Raw genomic sequence first — 19,519 nt, forward strand, 5'->3', positions numbered from 1 at the left:
CATTCAAAACAAGAGAGCAAGATTCTTAACTGGCTTCTAACCCACACAAGAAGTTGTGGCCATTCAGATGTTATTGAACTCTTAGCATCCCTGTTGGACATACTGGCTGGTATAGTTACTGGGTAGTGTAGTTCTATCTGTGAGGCCTGCTGATTCTCTATCTCTATTCTACATCTTACGCCTTTCCCACATTAATGACTTGTAATCTGATAAACAATGGAAACTGCAATAGTATTCATTACTATTAGAATAGCTTCAAGTAGATATCAAAGAGATAAACAGGGTGGATCTCCTTAGCACTTAGACTGAAGCACCACTAGGAAAAATAGGAAGACTAGCAAGTGCAACAGGAAGACTAGACTGGGAAGTTAAAAATACTCCTGGAAGAAGACAAGTCAATTGCTTTTATCATGTGGTTAGGAAAACAACATAGATATTAGAAGTCAAGCTCAGTTTGAAGGAGCTTTAGTTACCTGGAGGCATAAATGGGACTGCAACATAAATCAGGAATCTTCAAACGTTTTTGTCTAAACATGTTAAACAGCTGTAGTGGCACAGTGCAGTATTGCAGGTTAATTCTGCTGACTGCCAGCAGTTTGATCCTGATCGGCTCTAGGTTGACTCAACCTTCCATCTTACCAAGGTTGGTAAAATGAGGACCCAGATAGTTGGGGGCAAATGCTGACTCTGTAAACCACTTAGAGAGGGTTATGAGGTGGTATATAAGTGCTATTGCTAAAGAACCAATTTTCATATGCTAAGATCTGCAGTTCAAAATTGGTTCTAAGATGGAGGCTGTGGTACAGTATCAGCACTGTGTAAAGTACAGACTCCCTTGCTTAAACATTTCACTTATTTTCATAATTTCTTTGTTCCTTCCCCTTTTTTCTCTGATATCTTGTCTGACTCCTTTAAGAATTTGATTAGGTTTAAAAACAAATACACTAATTTTGCTTCAGTGCAAATGAAGATAACATGCACAAACACTTCTATATGTGCAAGATTCAATGCATCCATATTTTTGAATGTATTATTTTTTTTAAAAAAAGACACAGAAAGAGAAAGAACAGACATTTTGGAAGATCACTATAACTGGTTTCTCCAGAGGTACATAAGGTATTTGAGTCTGTAGAAAGCATTATGGCTCTCAAACATATAGTTTCTTTCTGCTTAATGAAGAGAGTTTAACTACTGGGATAGTAGATAAATGAAGAGATGCTTGAAGCAGCAGGTCAAAAGGAGAATGAACGTTCACTCAGCCTGGGTCGATTAAAATCACATTTCATGGTCTCAAAAAGCAGCTTCACCAGTTCGGTCTTCCCTTGAGCTAGCATAGCTTTGGAAAGTTCAAGCACCTCACTGGTGTGATGCCGACAGACCAGTCGAAGTTCCTGTTGCACTTGCTGGTTTGGATATTTCTCTTCCGCCTTCTTCACCCACAGCTCTACTTCCTTCATTAGCATCTCTATGTTAATCCTCTTCTGAGCAAACAGGCTAAGCAGTAGCTCCATTAAGCACCGGAAGCTCTCTCTATGTGTGGAACCTACATCGTCCAGCTCTATGGCTTGCTTGAAGCACTCCATGGCTTCCAGCGGCTCGTTTTTAATCCAAAGACATTTCCCTTTCAGCACCTGGAGTTCAGGCAAGACATTTCCCAGGTCTAATTCCATGGCTTTAGCAAAGAGCACCAGGGCTTTGTTGAGGGAGTTTTCATCCACAAGGAAAAGCTCCTGCATAGCATCTACTCCCAAGTAGTAATACACCTAGAAATTTTAAAAATGGGAGAAAAAAAACCCAAGGTCATACATGTTAAAAAAGCATCATCTTTTTATCAAAAGTCCACAGGATGTGGAAAACAGCAATCGTAAACTTCAGTGCTTGAAGAAATCGTCCTGTTCCCCCACACCCCCGGATCTATGATCAATCATGAAATATTTTACAAGGAGGTGTATCTTGGATTGCAAAATTTTAACAACTTTAGCATCAGATTCTGATCAGTCTGCAGAGATGAAGAATCAGCATGCGGAAAGTTCTGATACATTCCTTCTATTACGGGAAGGACTATTGCTCCTTTTTTTCTTTTTCTCGTTTCTTTGATCAACATACCATGAATTTAATACCACTTAGGCCAGGGATCAGCAACCGGTGGCTCCGGAGCCGCATGCAGCTCTTTGGGCCCTCTGCTGTGGCTCCCTGTCAGGTGATCCCACCACTGGCTGGCTTTGCCACTCGCCCTCCCCTCCCAGTCACTCCTTGCCTGGCCTGAGAAGGTAAGGGCGACAGTGAGGGATGGAGAAGCAGCCAAGGCAGAGATAGAGAGATACAGAGAGAGAGGGAGGGAGGAGAGAGGGAGGGAGGGGAGAGAGATACTGTATGTCAAAAGGATTTTGGGGTTCCCTGTGTTTTTTAACAACTGGTTCTCTGCCCTACTGGCCTGCTGGGTAGGCGTGACTAGGGGGGTCATGTAACTGGTGGAACTGAGTGACATCGAGTTGGCCATGCCCACCCAGGTTTTGTGGCTCCCGGTGTTTTCTTTTCTGTGGGAAATGGGTCTAAATGGCTCTTTGAGTATTTAAGGTTGCAAACCCCTGACTTAGGCAGTGGTGGGTTTAAAATTTTTTACTACCAGTTCTGTGGGTATGGCTTGGTGGGTGTGGCAGGGGAAAGGTACTGTAAAATCTCCATTCCCTCCCCACTGCAGGGGATGGGTACTGCAAAATCCCCATTTTCTCCTGATCAGCTGGAACTCGGGTGGCAGAGAATAGATGGGGGCGGGGCCAGTCAGAGGTGGTATTTACCGGTTCTCTGAACTACTCAAAATTTCCACTACCAGTTCTCCAGAACTGGTCAGAACCTGCTAAAATCCACCTCTGCACTTAGGAAGCTAGGAAGTTCTGTTCTATTCTTTTAGAAGTTTGGGGGTTTTTTCTCAAAAAAAAAGAGGGTGTGCTAGATCTTAACACAGATATTTTTGATTGCACTATTTATTTATTTATTTATTTATTTATTTATTTATTTATTTATTTATTTATCGGACTTATATGCCGCCCTTTCTCCACAAGGACTCAGGGCAGCTCACAGCAATAAGCAACAAGTCCAAATTAAAATTCAAACAATAAAAGAATCTAAAATTCCCATTAAAACCCCTTCAGTCCAGGCCAGCTATCTTGCACTGCTAGAAGGTATGTCCAAAGGATATGTGGATGATGTTGGTCATCCTTGCCTTGGGCAGACTCTTTAATAGAGAATTTCCCTAAGACAATGCTGCTGCAGAACAGGTTTAATAAGCCAATGCAGAAGCTACTGGGCAGAAAATGAAGAGGACCATGCTACAAAAATAGAAACCAAAAAAAAAAAAAAAGTTGGTGACACTGAATCAAATCAGGGAAACGTTATCAAGAAAAGTTCTGGGATGGGGAACTTGTGGAAAACAAGAGATTGGACTTCTATTTGTCAGAAATGGTGTAGGGTCTCCTACTTGGGCAGCAGCTTGGACTACATAACCTACAAGGTCCCTTCCAACTCTGTTAATCTGATAAAACCAGCAGGCAGCCTGATCTCCCCAGTGTCGGCAAGAGGAAAAACAGCACTTCCTTGCTTCAGTAATCGAAAGTCTCAGAAAGCTGGATTTTCAGAGTACATCTGCCCAAATCTGTCCAAAGTACAAGGATCATACAGATCTTGCTGGATCTCTGTTAAATAAAGAGACTTGGGCCGTGTGGTTAGGCTGGTTAATGTGATTAGGTTATTCTGATGAGCTGGATTGTGTTCATGGCCTCCAGTGCTGGGTTTGGTTACTTGCAGTTGTGGTTTTAACCCTGGAACGCCACCAAGAGTCACTTTTGGGAGATGGATGCTCTTACTATTATTACTACTGTACTACTCCTATTACTAAAAAAAACCTAAACTTTAAGATTCAGCAGCACATAGGAAACAAAAGAGACCTTAAGAATTTGGGGTAACTTATCTCACTATCTCACTGTCCATCATTTTTTGTAAAACTATTTCTAGATTTTATGTTCTTCTGCCTGGGCTTTCCTAGAATTAATGAAGGTGAGGCACATCCCAGCTGTTAACCCTTCTACCAGAATGGGTCACCTAACACCTCCCTTAGGACCAGGGGTGGGTTCTAAATTTTTTTACTACCGGTTCTGTGGGCGTGGCTTATTTTGTGGGCGTGGCTTGGTGGGGGGGTAATGTGACTGGGTGGGTGTGGCCAACTTTTTTTTTTTTTTACTTTTAAAAGCATTTTTTCTACAACCTTAAGAGGTTGCAGAAAAAATGCTTTTAAAAGCCTCTGATGATCAGGCAACTCAGCTGGGATCACCAGAGGCTTTTAAAGGCATTTTTTTTCCTACAGCCTCTTTGGCCGAAGAGGTTGCAGAAAAAAATGCTTTTAAAAGTAAAAAAAAAAGCCTCTGATGAGGTGGGCGGGGTAAGTGACCGGCGACCGGGCCGGGGACCGGTTTGGGGGCGTGGCCAGCCAATGTTATTACCAGTTCTCCGAACTACTACAAATTTTTACTACTGCTTCTTGCGAACCGGTCCGAACCGGGAGCAACCCACCACTGCTTAGCAGTGTCATGTGCAAATATGTATCTAAACCAGAACTTAACTGGATTGCATATATATGTACAGTGTATGTGCATGTGTATGTGTATGTGTACATTTATCTCAGGAGTGAAATTCATCCGGCTCAGACCAGCTCGGGCGAACTGGTAGGGACGATTTGAATTGGTTTGCCGAACCAGTAAAAACCACCTCTGGTTGGCTCCTCCCACGCCCGCCTGGTTGCCTGCTTTCCCGGTCACTCACCCCTTCCAGTCGCTCGCTCACCCCTTCCAGCCGCTTGACCCGCCCACCCATCCCTGCCCTATAGGGTGAGACTTTTCTCCCTCCATTTACAGCGGAGCTGCTGCTCCCTTTATGGTTCCCCCTGGCCCCCTCCATCCCAGGGACTACCTTAAAGGGACAGGCTGCAGCAGTTCCGCTGTGAATGGAGGGAGAGAAGTTCAGCTTCTCTCTGCCACAGCATTCACTATGAGCCCTTCTTGTGCTCATATACCCATTTTTTCCTACCGGGTTCTGTGGGCGTGGCTTGGTGGTGGGGTCATGTGACTGAGTGGGCGTGAGTGACATCGAGTTGGCCACATCCACTCAGTCACAGGACAACCCTCACCAAGCCACGCCCACAAAACCGGTAGGGAAAAAATTTGAATGTCACCACTGGTCTATGTGTATGTATATATCTATATGTAGTAGAACTTTTAAATCAACAAACCTATGCTTTAAATACAGTACATTTGGTCTCTGACTAGTTTGGTCTTTTTAATCTGATTTTTTTTTCTACTAAAAAAAGTCTGCTGAATTGCTGTTATTTTCTGCTGGTTTTAATTATTGCAAGTTGCATTTTTAAAATTACATTTATTCTGTTTTTCTCAGACTATTTTCTTAGACTATTTTGTGACTGGTGTGTGTGTGTGTGTCTGTGTGAAGAGCAGTCAAAGTGACACGAGCAACATTGAAGCATTTTGATGCAGGGCCTCTTCACTCAGGAAGTGTGTGTGAACGATGTGACATTCTAAGTGCATGTGGATACTGCTATTCTTGATTGGCTGTATCAGTTTAATAAATCCATGAACAGGTATTTTTTTAAAATGGGAGCAAATCGATTTTGAACAAATAAGAACAATTCTTTAGCTCTATACTGTAGTTTGCTGAATAACAACTTTTTATCATCTGATTAGACTTCTAATCTACCATCACCAGACTTTAAGGATAGCCTTTTAAAAGGGGTTTCAACATCATTGTTTTCTTTCTGTGCATCTCACCTCTCTTTCCATCAATCCTTCTGCCTGTTTTTGTCAGGAAAAACAAATGGAATAGCTACCCAAAGCCTTTGGTTTAGTACCCAAAGTAGCTTATTATTCTCCATCTGGAAGTTCCTGAAAATAATGAACTCGGTGAAAATATATGGACAGCATGGATGATTTCACTTACCTGGCCGAGATCAAAGTAAGTTTTAAGGCAGGGACGGACTTTGATGACTTTTTCAAGATCAACTTTGGCCCCCAAAAGGTTGCTCTGGTCTGGCATTTCAGCCAAGCCTATCTTCACACGTTCCACATGCCGTAAATACAGTTTAATCAGCATCTAAAGATAGATGTATAGAGCTCAGTTGATGATTTGGTTTTATCACTGCTAAAACTTTGGGAAGGTGCTGAAAGAGAGAAATTATAACCCAAGTGGCTTTCTCTGCTTTTGAGCCTCCTAGAAGGGAGCAGAGAGGTGTGATCTGTCTAAGGGCAGTGCTCCTCCCCTTAAGATGTGTGGACTTCAACTCCCAGAATTCCCCAGCAGCATAAATGGCTCAGGTTCTGGGAGCTGAAGTCCATATTTTAAATTTCCCAAGGTTGAGAAACATTAGCCTAAGGAAAAAGTTGCTAACTAAGACATTCACTTGGAAAATAAGAGATGGCAAACTACCAAACAACTACTCCAAGGCAGATGTCTATGGAGATTCAAGATTGCCTCCTGAAAAAAGCACCTTTGGGCATACCAAGGCAGGAAGTTTGGGTTGAAAACCTAGGTCTTTCTAGGTGAAGTTCTGAAACCTTCAGACTTTCAATGTGTTGGTCAAATTGTCTGCTATAGCTCCTTTTATTGTCAATGTCATTGACATTATGTATACAGTTAAATGTATATAGAAATAGCAACAATAGCACTTAGACTTATATAATGCTTTACAATGCTTCACAGCCTCTCTAAGCAGTTTACAGAGTCAGCATATTGCCCCCAACAATTTGGATCCTCATTTTACCCACCTCAGAAGGATGGAAGGCTGAGTCAACCTTGAGCCTGGTGGGATTTGAACTGCCAAATTGCAAGCAGCCAGCAGTCAGTAGAAGTAGCCTGCAGTACTGCACTCCAACCACTGCGCCACCGAGACTCTTTTACCTTTTTAAAAAATTCTGTTCAATCGTGTCCAATTAGTTTGATGTCATAAAATATTTTTTTTTAAAAAAGGCATTGGATCCTTTGAAAATGCTATCATTGGGTAGGACTGCACTGACAAAATAAGCACTAACTTTAATCATCTGTACAAAAATATTCCCAGTGTTTTGCTATGTGACCAGATGAATTGTTTTAAGGTGAGCTACCTACCTTAGCACGCATACAATATGCTTGCCAGTTAAGTCCTGGATCAGGGATTACATCCAGAGCCATGTTGCAAACTGCCATTGCCATCTCCAGCTTGCCAAGGAAATGGAAGATTTTTGACAGGCGGTTGAGAACAGGTGGATTATCTCTAGCAACCTCTATTGCCTTAAAATCAAATACATTTTTCTCCATTAATCATCAGTTGTCATGAACAGGAAAAACTATGATCAGTTATATTCACAATTTGGACACAGGTTAAAAGGTGGAGCTCTTTGGCCAGTTGCGTTAGATGGCAAGTGAGTCAAAGAAGGGATTTCTCTACTATGTTAATATTTGTTGTTCCTGTAAAAGCCTGGTTACTCATTTTGACTTAATGTCCAAGAAAGGTGTTGAATTCAGCAAACATTTTCACAATCACCCCCACCTAGATGCTGCATTAGATTACATCTTCCATAATCATCAGCCAGGTGGTTGGGCTGAGAGGGTTCGGAATCCAAGACATGTAAAGGCCCTCAGCTGTCTGCCAAGACATTTTTAATGCCATTTTGGACATGCCCTCATCTTTAATTCATGGCTGAAAAAAATATACTTGGCCAGTTCTCTAGAAGGAATTGAAGATTTAGCAAAGCAATTGAATAGCAATAGCACTTAGACTTATATACCACTTCACAGTGCTTTACAGTCCACTCTAAGCAGTTTATAGTTTAGATTGCCCCAAAAAATCTGGTTCCTCATTTTACTGACCTCGGAAGGATGGAAGGCTGAGTCAACCTTGAGCTGGTGAGAATCGAACTTGTGGTAGTCGGCAGAATTAGCCTGTAATTCTCCATTCTAACCACTGTGCCACCACAAAGAAAAGGCATATTCAATTATTTAGACTTGGTTAATGTTTAAAGCTTTAGGAATATTCCTTATATCAGTGAGATAGGATTACAGTAGAATATAAACAGATGAGCAACATGCCTCCTCTTCCTCCTTTGTAATTGTGAAGCTTGGAAGAAGCTTTCTGCTTCTCTTGCTTGCATACAAAGGAGAAGATGAAACCAATAAAACCATCCTTTCGTTATAGTTCTGAAGTATTTCTTCTGGGGATACCCTCCTTGTTCTAAGTACTCCTTCCTATGTAAAAAAAAGGAATGGGGCGTACTATGTGTTGCCTCCACATTCAGTCCATGGACTGAACTTGTCCCCACATAAACGCCTCAAACTTCCTGTCTTAAAAATAAGATTTGAAGATTGGAAAAAACTGCATGAATGCGATCATGATCAAGCAGAATTTCCTGGTCAGCATTCTGCAGACACTCATGCAAATGGCTGAGCTTGTACTATCCAATGCAGCCTGTTGGGAGGTTGAGGTTGCTAGCATAGAGATGGAGGTACCCAGCTCAGGTTAGATTACCAACACAACCACAATTCTTTGTGCCTGCTTCCAACTAACCAATCAGCAAGCTCCCGTGCTATGCATTTCCCCTTCCCCTTGCAGTGAAGTTTAGGGGTGTGCATGTGCTCAATTTAGGATTGGGAAGGGTAAACTTCACCCACAGTGTTGAGAGAAGCAATCAACTTTGAATTCCACTTGTAAAAAGGAAGAAAATGGTGAAGGAAGATATAGTGCTAGTTATGTGTTATGCAGTAGGAAGAACATTAAACAAAGAAGCATTTAATATACAGTATTATGAGCCATGGTGGTTAATGAGCCTTGGTGGCGCAGTGGACTAAAACTGCTGTTAAAGTAGCACTTAGCTGCCAGCTGCCTGCAATTACTGTGAGTTCAATTCTCACCAGGCTCAAGGTTGACTCAGCCTTCCATCCTTCCAAGGTAGGTAAAATGAAGACCCAGTTTGTGGGGGCAATAAGCTGACTTCGTATAAAACAGAACACCGCTTAGGGAGGGCCAAAAAGCCCTACTAAGCAGGTATATACAAAAGTATGAAGGCTATTGCTTAACGCATTGTAAGCTGCCCTGAGTCTCCGGAGAAGGGCGGCATATAAATCGAACTAATAAATAAATAAATAAATGGTGGTGCAATGGTTAGAATGCAGTATTGCAGGCTAACTTTGCCCACTGCCAGCAGTTCGATCCTGACAGGATCAATGTTGACTCAGCCTTCCATTTTTCTGAGGTCGGTAAAATCCCAGATTGTTGGGGGCAATATGCTGACTCTGTAAACCGCTTAGAGAGCCGTTAGATAAAAGCACTATGAAGCAGTACATAAGTCTAAGTACTATTGCTATTGCAATATTGTCTTTAAAAAAATGTTGGGAAACTGGGTACCATTCCTGTCCTTGTCTTTTTGTAATGATTAATTATATCAGCCTACCTTTCCAAAGCAATCCAGAGGATCAGTTCCAGCATAACCACAGTCATTAATGCCCGAGGGAGTAGTTGAGAAAGAATATTTCCTTTCTAGTAGCATCCCAAGATAGCACCAGGCCAAAGCTAGAGAAAAAGTAAGATATACTTCAGAGCAGATCATTTCATTCAAAAATAAAGGGGAAGTTTCTGCTTTATTATTAAACTTAAATTTTTACTTATTAATTGCAGACAGACCCTGGGATGGTATAGGGATAGAAAGGGTTTTCTACATTCTAGCTAAGCTGGTTTAGTCCCGGTTAATATCTGAATGGGGAACCATCAGGGCAATATAGACCTGTAGGCTAAACTGTGAAATTGAAAAGATATCCCGGAGGATAATTCCAAACTACTTATGTAATGCTGCCAAGATAGAGACTTAATAGACAGGGATATGTCCATCAAGTCACCAAGACTTGAGTTCACTCATGGGAGACATGCATTAGAGCATTCTTCTTTTCTTCACTGCTTCTGAACATCTAAAGTTGATGGAAAGTAGAGATCAGCAAAAATTTGTTGCAGCTCACATTATTTAAATAATTGCAGTAAGTAAATGCCCACATACAGTACTTACATATTCATCGTTCTGTTTATATCTCTCTGCATTTTGTAAAAAAAATTCATTTGTATGCCTGCATATATTATTCTAATCAATAGACTCCGGGATTGTTTTGTTTTTTTCCAAATGAAAATACCCTGGGAATAACAATAAAAATGCTAGAAATGTACAGAATGCTCTTTCAGATCCATGACATTACCGAGACTAAAGCATCTGAGTATGCAGAACTGATTGCAATCAACCTGGGGGTAACCCTTCTGATAACGTGTGTGAATTAAGGACAAATTTCCTAACAGTGAGAACAATTAAGTAGTGGAACAGCTTGCCATCAGAAGTCGTGGTTGCTTCATGCTGGAAGTTTTTAAGAAGAGACTGGACAGCTACTTGTCTGAAATGGTAGGGTCTCCTGCTTGAAAAAGGGGGTTCAATTAGAAAGTTTTCTTTCAGCTCTGTTCTAATTGTTTGATTGATTGAAATTGAGTTAGTAAGAGAATGGAATTGTGTACGTATATTTGTATATGTATTTGTGCATTTGAGTGTTGTAGGAAATGAGCCATATTGGTCCATGGCAACAACCAATCTGTTTTCCCTAACAGATTAACAGAGTTGGAAGGGACCTTATAGGACATCTAGTCCAACCCTCCGCTCAAGCAGGAGACCCTTTACCATTTCTGACAAATGGCAGTCCAATCTTTTCTTGAAAATCTCAAGTGATGAAGCTCCCACAACTTCTGAAGGCAAGCTGTTCCATTGGCTGATTGTTCTCGCTGCCAGAAAATTCCTTCTCATTTCTAGATTGAATCTCTCCTTGGTCAGTTTCCATCCATTATTCCTTGTCTGGCCTTCAGGTGCTTTGGAAAACAGCTTGACCCCCTCCTCTCTGTGGCAGCCCCTCAAGTATTGGAAGACAGCTATCATGTCTCCCCTGGTCCTTCTCTTCTCTAGACTAGCCATGCCCAGTTCATGTAACTGTTCTTTATATGTTTTAGTCTCCAGTCCCCTAATCATCTTGGTTGCTCTCCTCTGCATTTTTTCTAGAGTCTCAACATCTTTTTTATAGTGTGGTGACCAAAACTGGATGCAGTACTCTAGGTGTGGTCTTACTAGCATTTTATAGAGTGGTATTAGTACCTCCCTTGATCTTGATTGTACCCCTCTGTTAATGCAATTTAGGATTGCATTGTCTTTTTTAACTGCCATTGCACACTGCTGGCTCATATTTAGCTGATTTATTTAGCCCTCTTCCTAATTAATTAATTAATTAATTAATTTAGCTCATATTTAGCCCTTTCTTCTCCTTCTCTATCCCAATTCAAAAACCTACATCAGTTGAGACACTCTATGGATATGATCAAGTGATTTGCAGCACACAAGCTTATGCTCTGTCAAATTGTCAATCAGAAAAGATGCTACCAGATTTTTGGGTGCGTCTATGTGTGTGCAAGCAAATACATGCATTCTGGCAACGGTATCCCAATGTTCTGACCTGGCTTGATCCTTGCTGTAGCCTTTGCAGGCTAATGATAAATGAACCATTTCTCCTACCTCTGTAGTGTAGATTAGATGACTTCAGTACTTGTTGAAGCAAAACCAGAGTTCTGTTGAAAGCCGTCAGTCTCTTCTTCTCATCCTCACCTTTGTTCATCCACACCCCATCTAGTCTGAAGCAAAAAGAGGAACTAATATCATTCATACATACAGATGTGTACATGCAGGATTTGCTGGACTGATTGGCAACACATTTTTAAAAAATCCTATAAAATTAATTTAAAAAAAAGTTAATCAAATGTTGGAAATACTTCTTTGAATTCCGTTCTTTCCACCCCCTTCTAACTGTGATATTCTAGAGCAGTGGTTCTCAACCTGTGGGTTGCGATCCCTTTGGGGTCGAATGACCCTTTCACAGGGGTTGCCTAAGACCATCGGAAAATATTTTCCATGGTTTTAGGAATAATTTTATGGTTGGGGGTCACCACAACATGAGGAACTGTATTAAAGGGTCACGCCATTAGGAAGGTTGAGAACCACTGTTCTAGAGGGAGGGTGATATGGTCCAGAGGAAACTTATGGTATCATTGTGAATTAGCCACTTCCGTTACCTTTTGATTCATACTTTTAATTTGATCATGGGAGATTTCCAAATTATTCCAGAGAAGTAAGTTGGTATAAAGTAATCAGATATGGAAAGTTTTCAGATAACCACCTTGCCTCATTCAAATCATTATTTTCACCCCCTCATCACCACCTTGCCATGGAAGCCAGTTGTGTGCTTGGTCTGATCTGGATATAGAGATTGATTGTGTGTGTTTTCTGGGATCAAATTAGCCATAGTAATTTTCCAATGAAAAGCACTGCTTTAATGTATTTGCTAACCTTCAAGAAGTCTCAGATATTTTGTTGTTTCTACTAGTACATCTAGAGCTGTGATGGCAAACCTATGGCACGTGTGCCACAGGTGGAACGTGGAGCCATATCGATGGACACGCGAGCGTTGCCCTAGTTCAACTCAGGTGCTCATGTGCGCCCCAGCCAGCTGATTTTCGGGCCTTCCAGGCGCACCGAAAATCGGCAAACTGGCTATTTCTGGCTTCCAGAAGGCCTCAGGGGGGTTGGGGAAGGCCGTTTTCGACCTTCCCAGGCTCCTAAAAAGACTCTGGAGCCTGGGGAAAGCAAAAAACGGGCCTACTGGGACCACTGGGGCGTGCCAAAAGTGAGGGGAGCGCAGGGGTGTGGGTTGCACGCTCATGTGCAGGGAGGGATTGCCGAGCACATTGAATTATGGGTGTGAGCACGTATGTGACTCTCCCTCCATGTTCCGCCCGCTTTTGGCACGCGACAGCAAAAAGGTTTGCCATCCCTGATCTAGGGAATTACTTTCACAGTAGTTACTAAATACTGATTCAAACCACACAGCATATATTTTAGTTAATATCACATTTCATCCAGGTATTCATTATATGGACAAACACAACTGAGCCCAAAATTTTTGTCATTGAGACAGATGTTAAGTGAGTTTTGCCCCATTTTACAACATTCCTAACCACAGTGGTTAAGTGAAGCACTGCACTTGCACTTGTAAAGTGAATCTGGCTTCTCCATTGCCTTTGCTCATCAGAAGGCTGCAAAACGTGATCACATGACCCCGGGACACTGCAACCATCATAAATACATGCCAGTTGCCAAGCATCCGAATTTTTATCACATCACCACAGGGATAGTGCAACAGTTTTAAGTATGAAAAACGTTCATAGGTAACTTTTTTTTTTAGTAACTCTGAACAGTCACTAAAAGAATGGTTCCAAGTTGAAGACTACAACTATTTGTGTTTTAGCTTTCAGTGGAACAAGAAGCTTCTGCCACTTTGTCCCAAAATGTTCTCCTTCTGTTTTTAATTTTGATATCCTTTCTTTGAGGAGACAAGTGATGGTGAATTTTCATTCTGGACTTCTTCCCGTGTCTCACCTGATGTGCAGAGTGGCCATGGCAAAGTACCAGCTCCGTTTCTCCTCTAAAGGGATCTGAAATTGGGAGGAAGGGAGGAAGGGAGTGGGAAGGACAAAAGAGTCTGATTAGGCACTGGGGACTGAGTAATCGCATTCCCCCAGTACCAGTCATAGAACATTATTTCATGAAATTAAAGATTGTAGTTGCTAGCCCTCTTCTTGCTCCAATCCACAAACCACATAACACAAAACTTAAAGTCCATCTCATTTGATGTAATAAATTCAATCCTAAAAATGAAGAGCAAAACCAGATCATCAGCTCTATTAAATGTTGAACAGTAATGATTTGTCCTGTCCTGCTAATCTACTGAGAGAGGAGACTGGCATTAAAAAATATTAGTGTATATATTTAACGGAATTATAGGAACAACATTAAAAAAAAATGCAGGTAGGAATTAAATGCTGCAATAAAAATCAAAACACCATTTAGAGACAGAGAAAAAACAGAAACAAAACTTGAACAGTTTTATACCATACGCAAAGGCAGATCCTTTCTTGTGGCTGAATATTCTCATGCATATACATAGTTAACAAATTCAGTAAAATCAGTCAGATGAGTTATCTTCATTGAAAAAACATCCTTTTCTTGGAAACTATGCCAGTTTATGCAAATACATCATCTTTAATAAATAAAGCAATTGGTAATTGATTATAAATCATAGGGTTACTTCACTAACATTATTTTATATAGATAATAGTTCAAAAGATCACAAATACAGCAGATCAAAAAATTAATTTTCATATTGCAGGAAGCTCAGGGTAAAAAACAATATTTTTACTGTATATGTCTATAAGCCAACCACTTTAAAATATATTTATAAAGGTTATTTTGATGCTATTCTGTCTGTTTTCTCCACTGCTTAAGAACTTTGGATCCTGCACAATGATATAAAATTAAACATAGACCATCCCTTTAGTGTAAATATTGTGCTATAACAAATAGTTACAATTTAGCTTCCTGTCTTGTGTTGTGGCCTTTAGTGGTTGGGGGAATAAATTGAGCATTAAGAAGGAAATAACTTTGGGACAGCCTTAAATCAAGAAAATAAGAGTAACAACAATAACAAACAAAAAACTGCCTATACCATGTCCTTGGGAAGGTCTTGACAGGTGGAGAAAAATTCCACATCAAATCTGAAACATTTGGCTGACTGTGTGACCAACCACAATAATAATATATCACAAAACCTCAACATCTGCCTATTCCAGATATTGGCAAGTGGATAAAAATGCCAAATCCAGTCTAAACATCTATCTGGCTGTGTAATTAACCACAACAATGAAGATCCTAATTAGAAAACTGAAAGTTAATACTGTTTGGGATGGATCAGGGCTGTTCAGAAATACCCTTGACATTCAACTTCAAATGTTTTAACCTATTAACCTAAACCCTTCCTGCCCTGATTATTTCTGGGTATTTCTTATAGCCATAAGAAAAATGGCTATAAAATGCTTCAGCCAACCATGAAGCTATTAGTTACAGAGTCCCAAGGCTTATTTATTTACTCTGTTTAACTCCTCTACGATCAAAATTTGCTACAACATAATGTAACCATGATTTGATGATTAAATTATTGTAGACTGTGCAGAACACACTTTATAAGCTACTGCTTTATAAGCCACAATGGCTAGGTTCTCATAGTATGCTCAGCCATCAGAATAGCTCTGTACCTTGCACAGAAGAACAGATAAAATTAAGATTCTGCCAAAAAATCCTTTTCACATTATTACCCATTGGCACTGCCATTTTCACTTCCTCATGCAGGACAAGGAGCTTGGTGATCATGACAGTTCAGGGCAAAATCCTGGCTCAAAGGAAAAGCATGGCTTAAAATGGAAAAAGCTTAAATATTTTATTTAGTGTAGTAAGCATAATTGTAGATCTACCGCCTGCCTAATAACTTGCACTTTCACCCAAAGAAGGCAATAGCTTAGTGCTTTGTCTTGATGCTGGTGAAAGGTCATCTTACAAGACCAGCCTTTTCCCCAACATGGTGACCTTCACGTGTTGATCTCTTGCAGCATGGCCAATATTCATGGTGTTTAGGGATATTGACACAGCCCAACATATTTAAAGAAATTACCCTGAAGAAGGCTATTAGGAATTTTCTCCCGATACCACGTCATCCCAGTCACAGAATGCTTAAGAATCCACTTTGTCTCCTGCAAAATTCCCCCCACTCTTAGCTCCCAGTGTTTGGCGCCTACGTGGGTTTTGTTCAGTATGCAGGTAGTCCTCGATTTACAATTGAGCCCAAAGTTCCTGTTGCAAAGTGAGACATATGTTAAGTGAGTTTTGCCCCGTTTTACAACCCTTTTTTGCCACAGATGCTAAGTGAATCATCACAGTTGTTCAGTAACACTGTGGTTAAACAAAGCCAGCTTCCTCATTGACTCTGCTTGACAGAAGGTCACGAAAGGGGATCGCATGATGTCATAAATATGAGTCAGTTGTCAAGTGTCCGGATGTAAATTACATAAACCACGAGGATGCTGCAAAAGTTGTAAGTGTGAAAAATGGTCGTAACATAAGTCACTTTTTTCAGTCCCTTGTAACTTTGAACAGTCAAAATGTAAGTCGAGGACTACCTGTATGTGATAGAACTCCAGTCTCCCACTAAATACAAATGATACAAAGATACACGATAACTTATTTACCTGCTTTCCATAAGCCAGAGCCTTGCTGTAGAGAGTGAGACCGACAGTCAGTTTCTCCATCTTCTCCTCTTCGTTTGTTAGCCTGATATCAAAGGCATAAGCATAGCCTTGTTCGGCCAGGCAACGGGCTGCTCTGTCCTGGGGATTTCCCTGCACCTTGTCTTCTGAATCCAAACCCATTAAATTGGAGAGATGCTCAGTGCACTCAGCCTCTTCCTGCTCCTGGTTCAACCTGTCATAAATGTAGGCCAAGTTGGCCCAAGCGTTTAAGTTCTCAGGCTGTTCTTGAGTGATATGCAGAAAAATCTCTTTGGCTTGCTCCACTTCCTCCAGGTAGAAGGAAAATACCCCGAGAAGGTTTTGAATGGCATATTGCTGTGAGCCAGTTTCAAACTCCAACTCGTAGAGTAGACTTTCTCGCTTCAACTTCAAGTCTCTCCCTTGGAAGCTGATTGGTGCAGAAGTTTCAAAATTTAAATTCATATCTAGATGAAAGTGACCAGGAATGTAGTCCATCTCATCAATAAGAGTGTCAATGTCCACGGTGGTTTCTTCCATTTTCCCTGCCGGAAAGACTCCTGACCAGTTCAGGAGCCTTCAATCAGCAGCTTTCCAGGATTACCTCGCTTTCTCTCCGTCTTTCAAGTTTGTTTACTTTTCTGAATTCTCCACCTCTTTTTTTTTTTTAACCAGTATTTCTGGTTTAGCTGCTGATTCACATGATGCCTGCAAAAGGAGGAGCCGGATTAAATGCCTCTTCTTCTTCATAATCATATTCATCATTTGCTCAGTGAATCACCCAAAGTAGAAATCAGTTCCAGTGGTCAATAATCAGCAAGACACGGTAAAGGAGAGCATGGAAATCAGGCATTCTGAATAAACCATAGTTATATATAAAATGGTTAATAGTTCAAGCTACAAGCTGAAACACTATTATGGATTTCATAATCAGTTGCCTGGAGAGATCTTTCTCCATATCATCTATCTGGGATCTCCATGCATTATGATGAGTTTGGAGCCTGAGAATCACCTTGGCTGGGAGCACACTTCAAAACATAGAGGGTGGGGCCAGACAAAAACTAAACTTCATTTCATTTACATTTAAAATTAAATGAATAGATACAACAGTCCATATATGAATAATAAAATTAACGTAATGTAATTAATTTTGTGCTTCAGCACCATTAAGTACCATAATTTAGAAAAATATTCAAGGGACTGGAAACTTTGAAGTCATATATGATTTGAAGTTTCCAGTTTGTCTATAGCTATGTTCCAGAATAGGGAATCTCCAAACTTGGCAACTTTAAGACTTATGGATTTCAACTCCCAGAATCCCCCAGCCAGTCATGCTGGCTGACGAATTCTGGGAATTGAAATCCATGTGTCTTAAAGTTGTCAAGTTTGAAGACTCTTGTTCCAGAACATAGATTCTGGAACAAAGACAGAGCAGTCTATAATTTAAGATGAATAATGCAACAGGGCAGGAAAGTTAGAATATTTTGGACATGTGATGCAACACCCAGAAAAATACGGCATACTTCACTTAATCCTCCAAGGAAAGATTGAAGGCAAATGATGTCCAGGCAGAAGAAGAACATCATGGCTTCAAAATCTAAGGGACTGGTTTGGATAAAACTCAGCAGCATTTTTTTGTGTTGCTATTGATAAAAATAGGATCGCCAACATGATCGCCAACGTCCGATGATGAATATGGCACAAGAAGAAGAAGAAGAGGAGGGCAGGTTATGATTTCTTGCTCACAGTTTTTTCCAAACTGATTATTCATTCCCAGGTTTGTGTTTGATTCTGCATTTTGTTTGGATGGGAGAATCCTTGATTTTTCTGTTGCAAGAACTGGCGGGGAAAACAATAATTCTGTTATCATCCAAGTAGTCCTTGACTTATGGCCACAATTGAGCCCAAAATTTCCATTGCTAAGCAAGACAGTTGATTCACCCCATTTTACAATTTTACCACAGTTGTTAAGTGAACCTCTGCAGTTGTTAAATTAGTAACACGGCTGGTAAGTGAATCTGGCTTCCTCACTGACTTTGCTTGTCAGGAGGTCACAAAAGGTGATCACAAGACTCCGGGACACTGCAACCGCCATAAGTACATGCCAGTTGCCAAGCTTCTGAATTTTGATCATGTGACCATGGGGATGCTGCAACGGTCATGTGAAAAACAGTCATAGCTCATAAGCCACCTTTTTCAGTGCCGTTGTAACGTTGAACGGTCACTAAACAAATGATTGTAAGTTGAAGACTATCTGCATAACAAACTTGCTAACTTATATCTAAACTTGTTATAGCATCTCGTGTTAAAATAATTCCAGCTTTCAGTTCTCTTTTCAATTCAAAGTGGGGTAGGGACCAGAAAGCCCTGCCACTGCTTTGCTATTTCTTCCATAACTAAAAAATGCTGCATTCTGAATGGTGGATTGTAAGTTTCCCCAAGAAAAACTTGCTAAACTTCTTCAAATGTTAAATAGTATGTGCTCTGTAATACTAAAATACCATGCTACCAACAACAGGATGAAGCATTATATGTTAAACTGACCCTTCCAATGGATTATCTTGTGTTATATAGAATAACAGAATTGGAAGGGACCTTGGAGGTCTTCTAGTCCAACCCCCTGCTTAGGCAGGAAACCCTACACCACTTCAGACAAATGGTTATCCAACACCTTCTTAAAAACGTCCAGTGTTGGAGCATTCACAACTTCTGGAGGCAAGTTGTTCCACTGATTAATTGTTCTCACTGTCAGGAAATGTATCCTTAGTTCTAGGTTGCTTCTCTCCTTAGTTAGTTTCCACCCATTGCTTCTTGTCCTGCCCTCAGGTGCTTTGGAGAATAGTTTGACTCCCTCTTCTTTGTGGCAACCCCTGAGATATTGCAACACTGCTATATTTCTTCAAATGCATATAAAGAAATCTGAGATCATAGGTTTAGTGGGGAATGGTTCATTAGCATCAAGGCCAATCCCACTATCTGAGAATTATGAGAGTTGTGGACTGATGCTAGGGATTAACAATTGTGCTATGTGTCCTCCCTAAACACATCTGTGCCTTTCCTTTTGCTACCCTTTCTTTGCTGTTCCTTTACAGTTGCCATGAAAGACCAGCTGGGCAGGATCTAACCATCTCTTCCAAGCATAGTCCAAGACTGAGCTGGAATAGCCGCTAGCAGCACTGACAAGACTTTGTGAACAGAGCTGGTTGCCCTGAAGACACACCTCTGTTAGGACCATGGAAACAGAAGCTCCAGCGTCTAGTGTTGTCA

At 40.8% G+C, this 19,519-nt stretch overlaps 1 protein-coding gene across 1 annotated transcript; it reads right to left on the bottom strand.

The window, feature by feature from the left end:
• Positions 1-992: 992 nt before the first annotated feature.
• On the bottom strand, positions 993-19,470 carry TTC22 (tetratricopeptide repeat domain 22). Its single transcript, XM_034415156.3, has 7 exons — positions 16,235-19,470; positions 13,536-13,591; positions 11,619-11,734; positions 9,483-9,601; positions 7,165-7,326; positions 6,001-6,153; positions 993-1,763 (listed from the first exon to the last, which is right to left on the bottom strand). The coding sequence occupies exons 1-7, from the start codon at positions 16,790-16,792 to the stop codon at positions 1,233-1,235; spliced, it is 1,695 nt and encodes a 564-aa protein (XP_034271047.1). The 5' UTR covers positions 16,793-19,470; the 3' UTR covers positions 993-1,232.
• Positions 19,471-19,519: the final 49 nt, after the last annotated feature.

Source organism: Pantherophis guttatus, chromosome 3 (genome assembly GCF_059756535.1).
Source record: "Pantherophis guttatus breed Tessera chromosome 3, ASM5975653v1, whole genome shotgun sequence".
Taxonomy (NCBI): Eukaryota; Metazoa; Chordata; class Lepidosauria; order Squamata; family Colubridae; genus Pantherophis; species Pantherophis guttatus.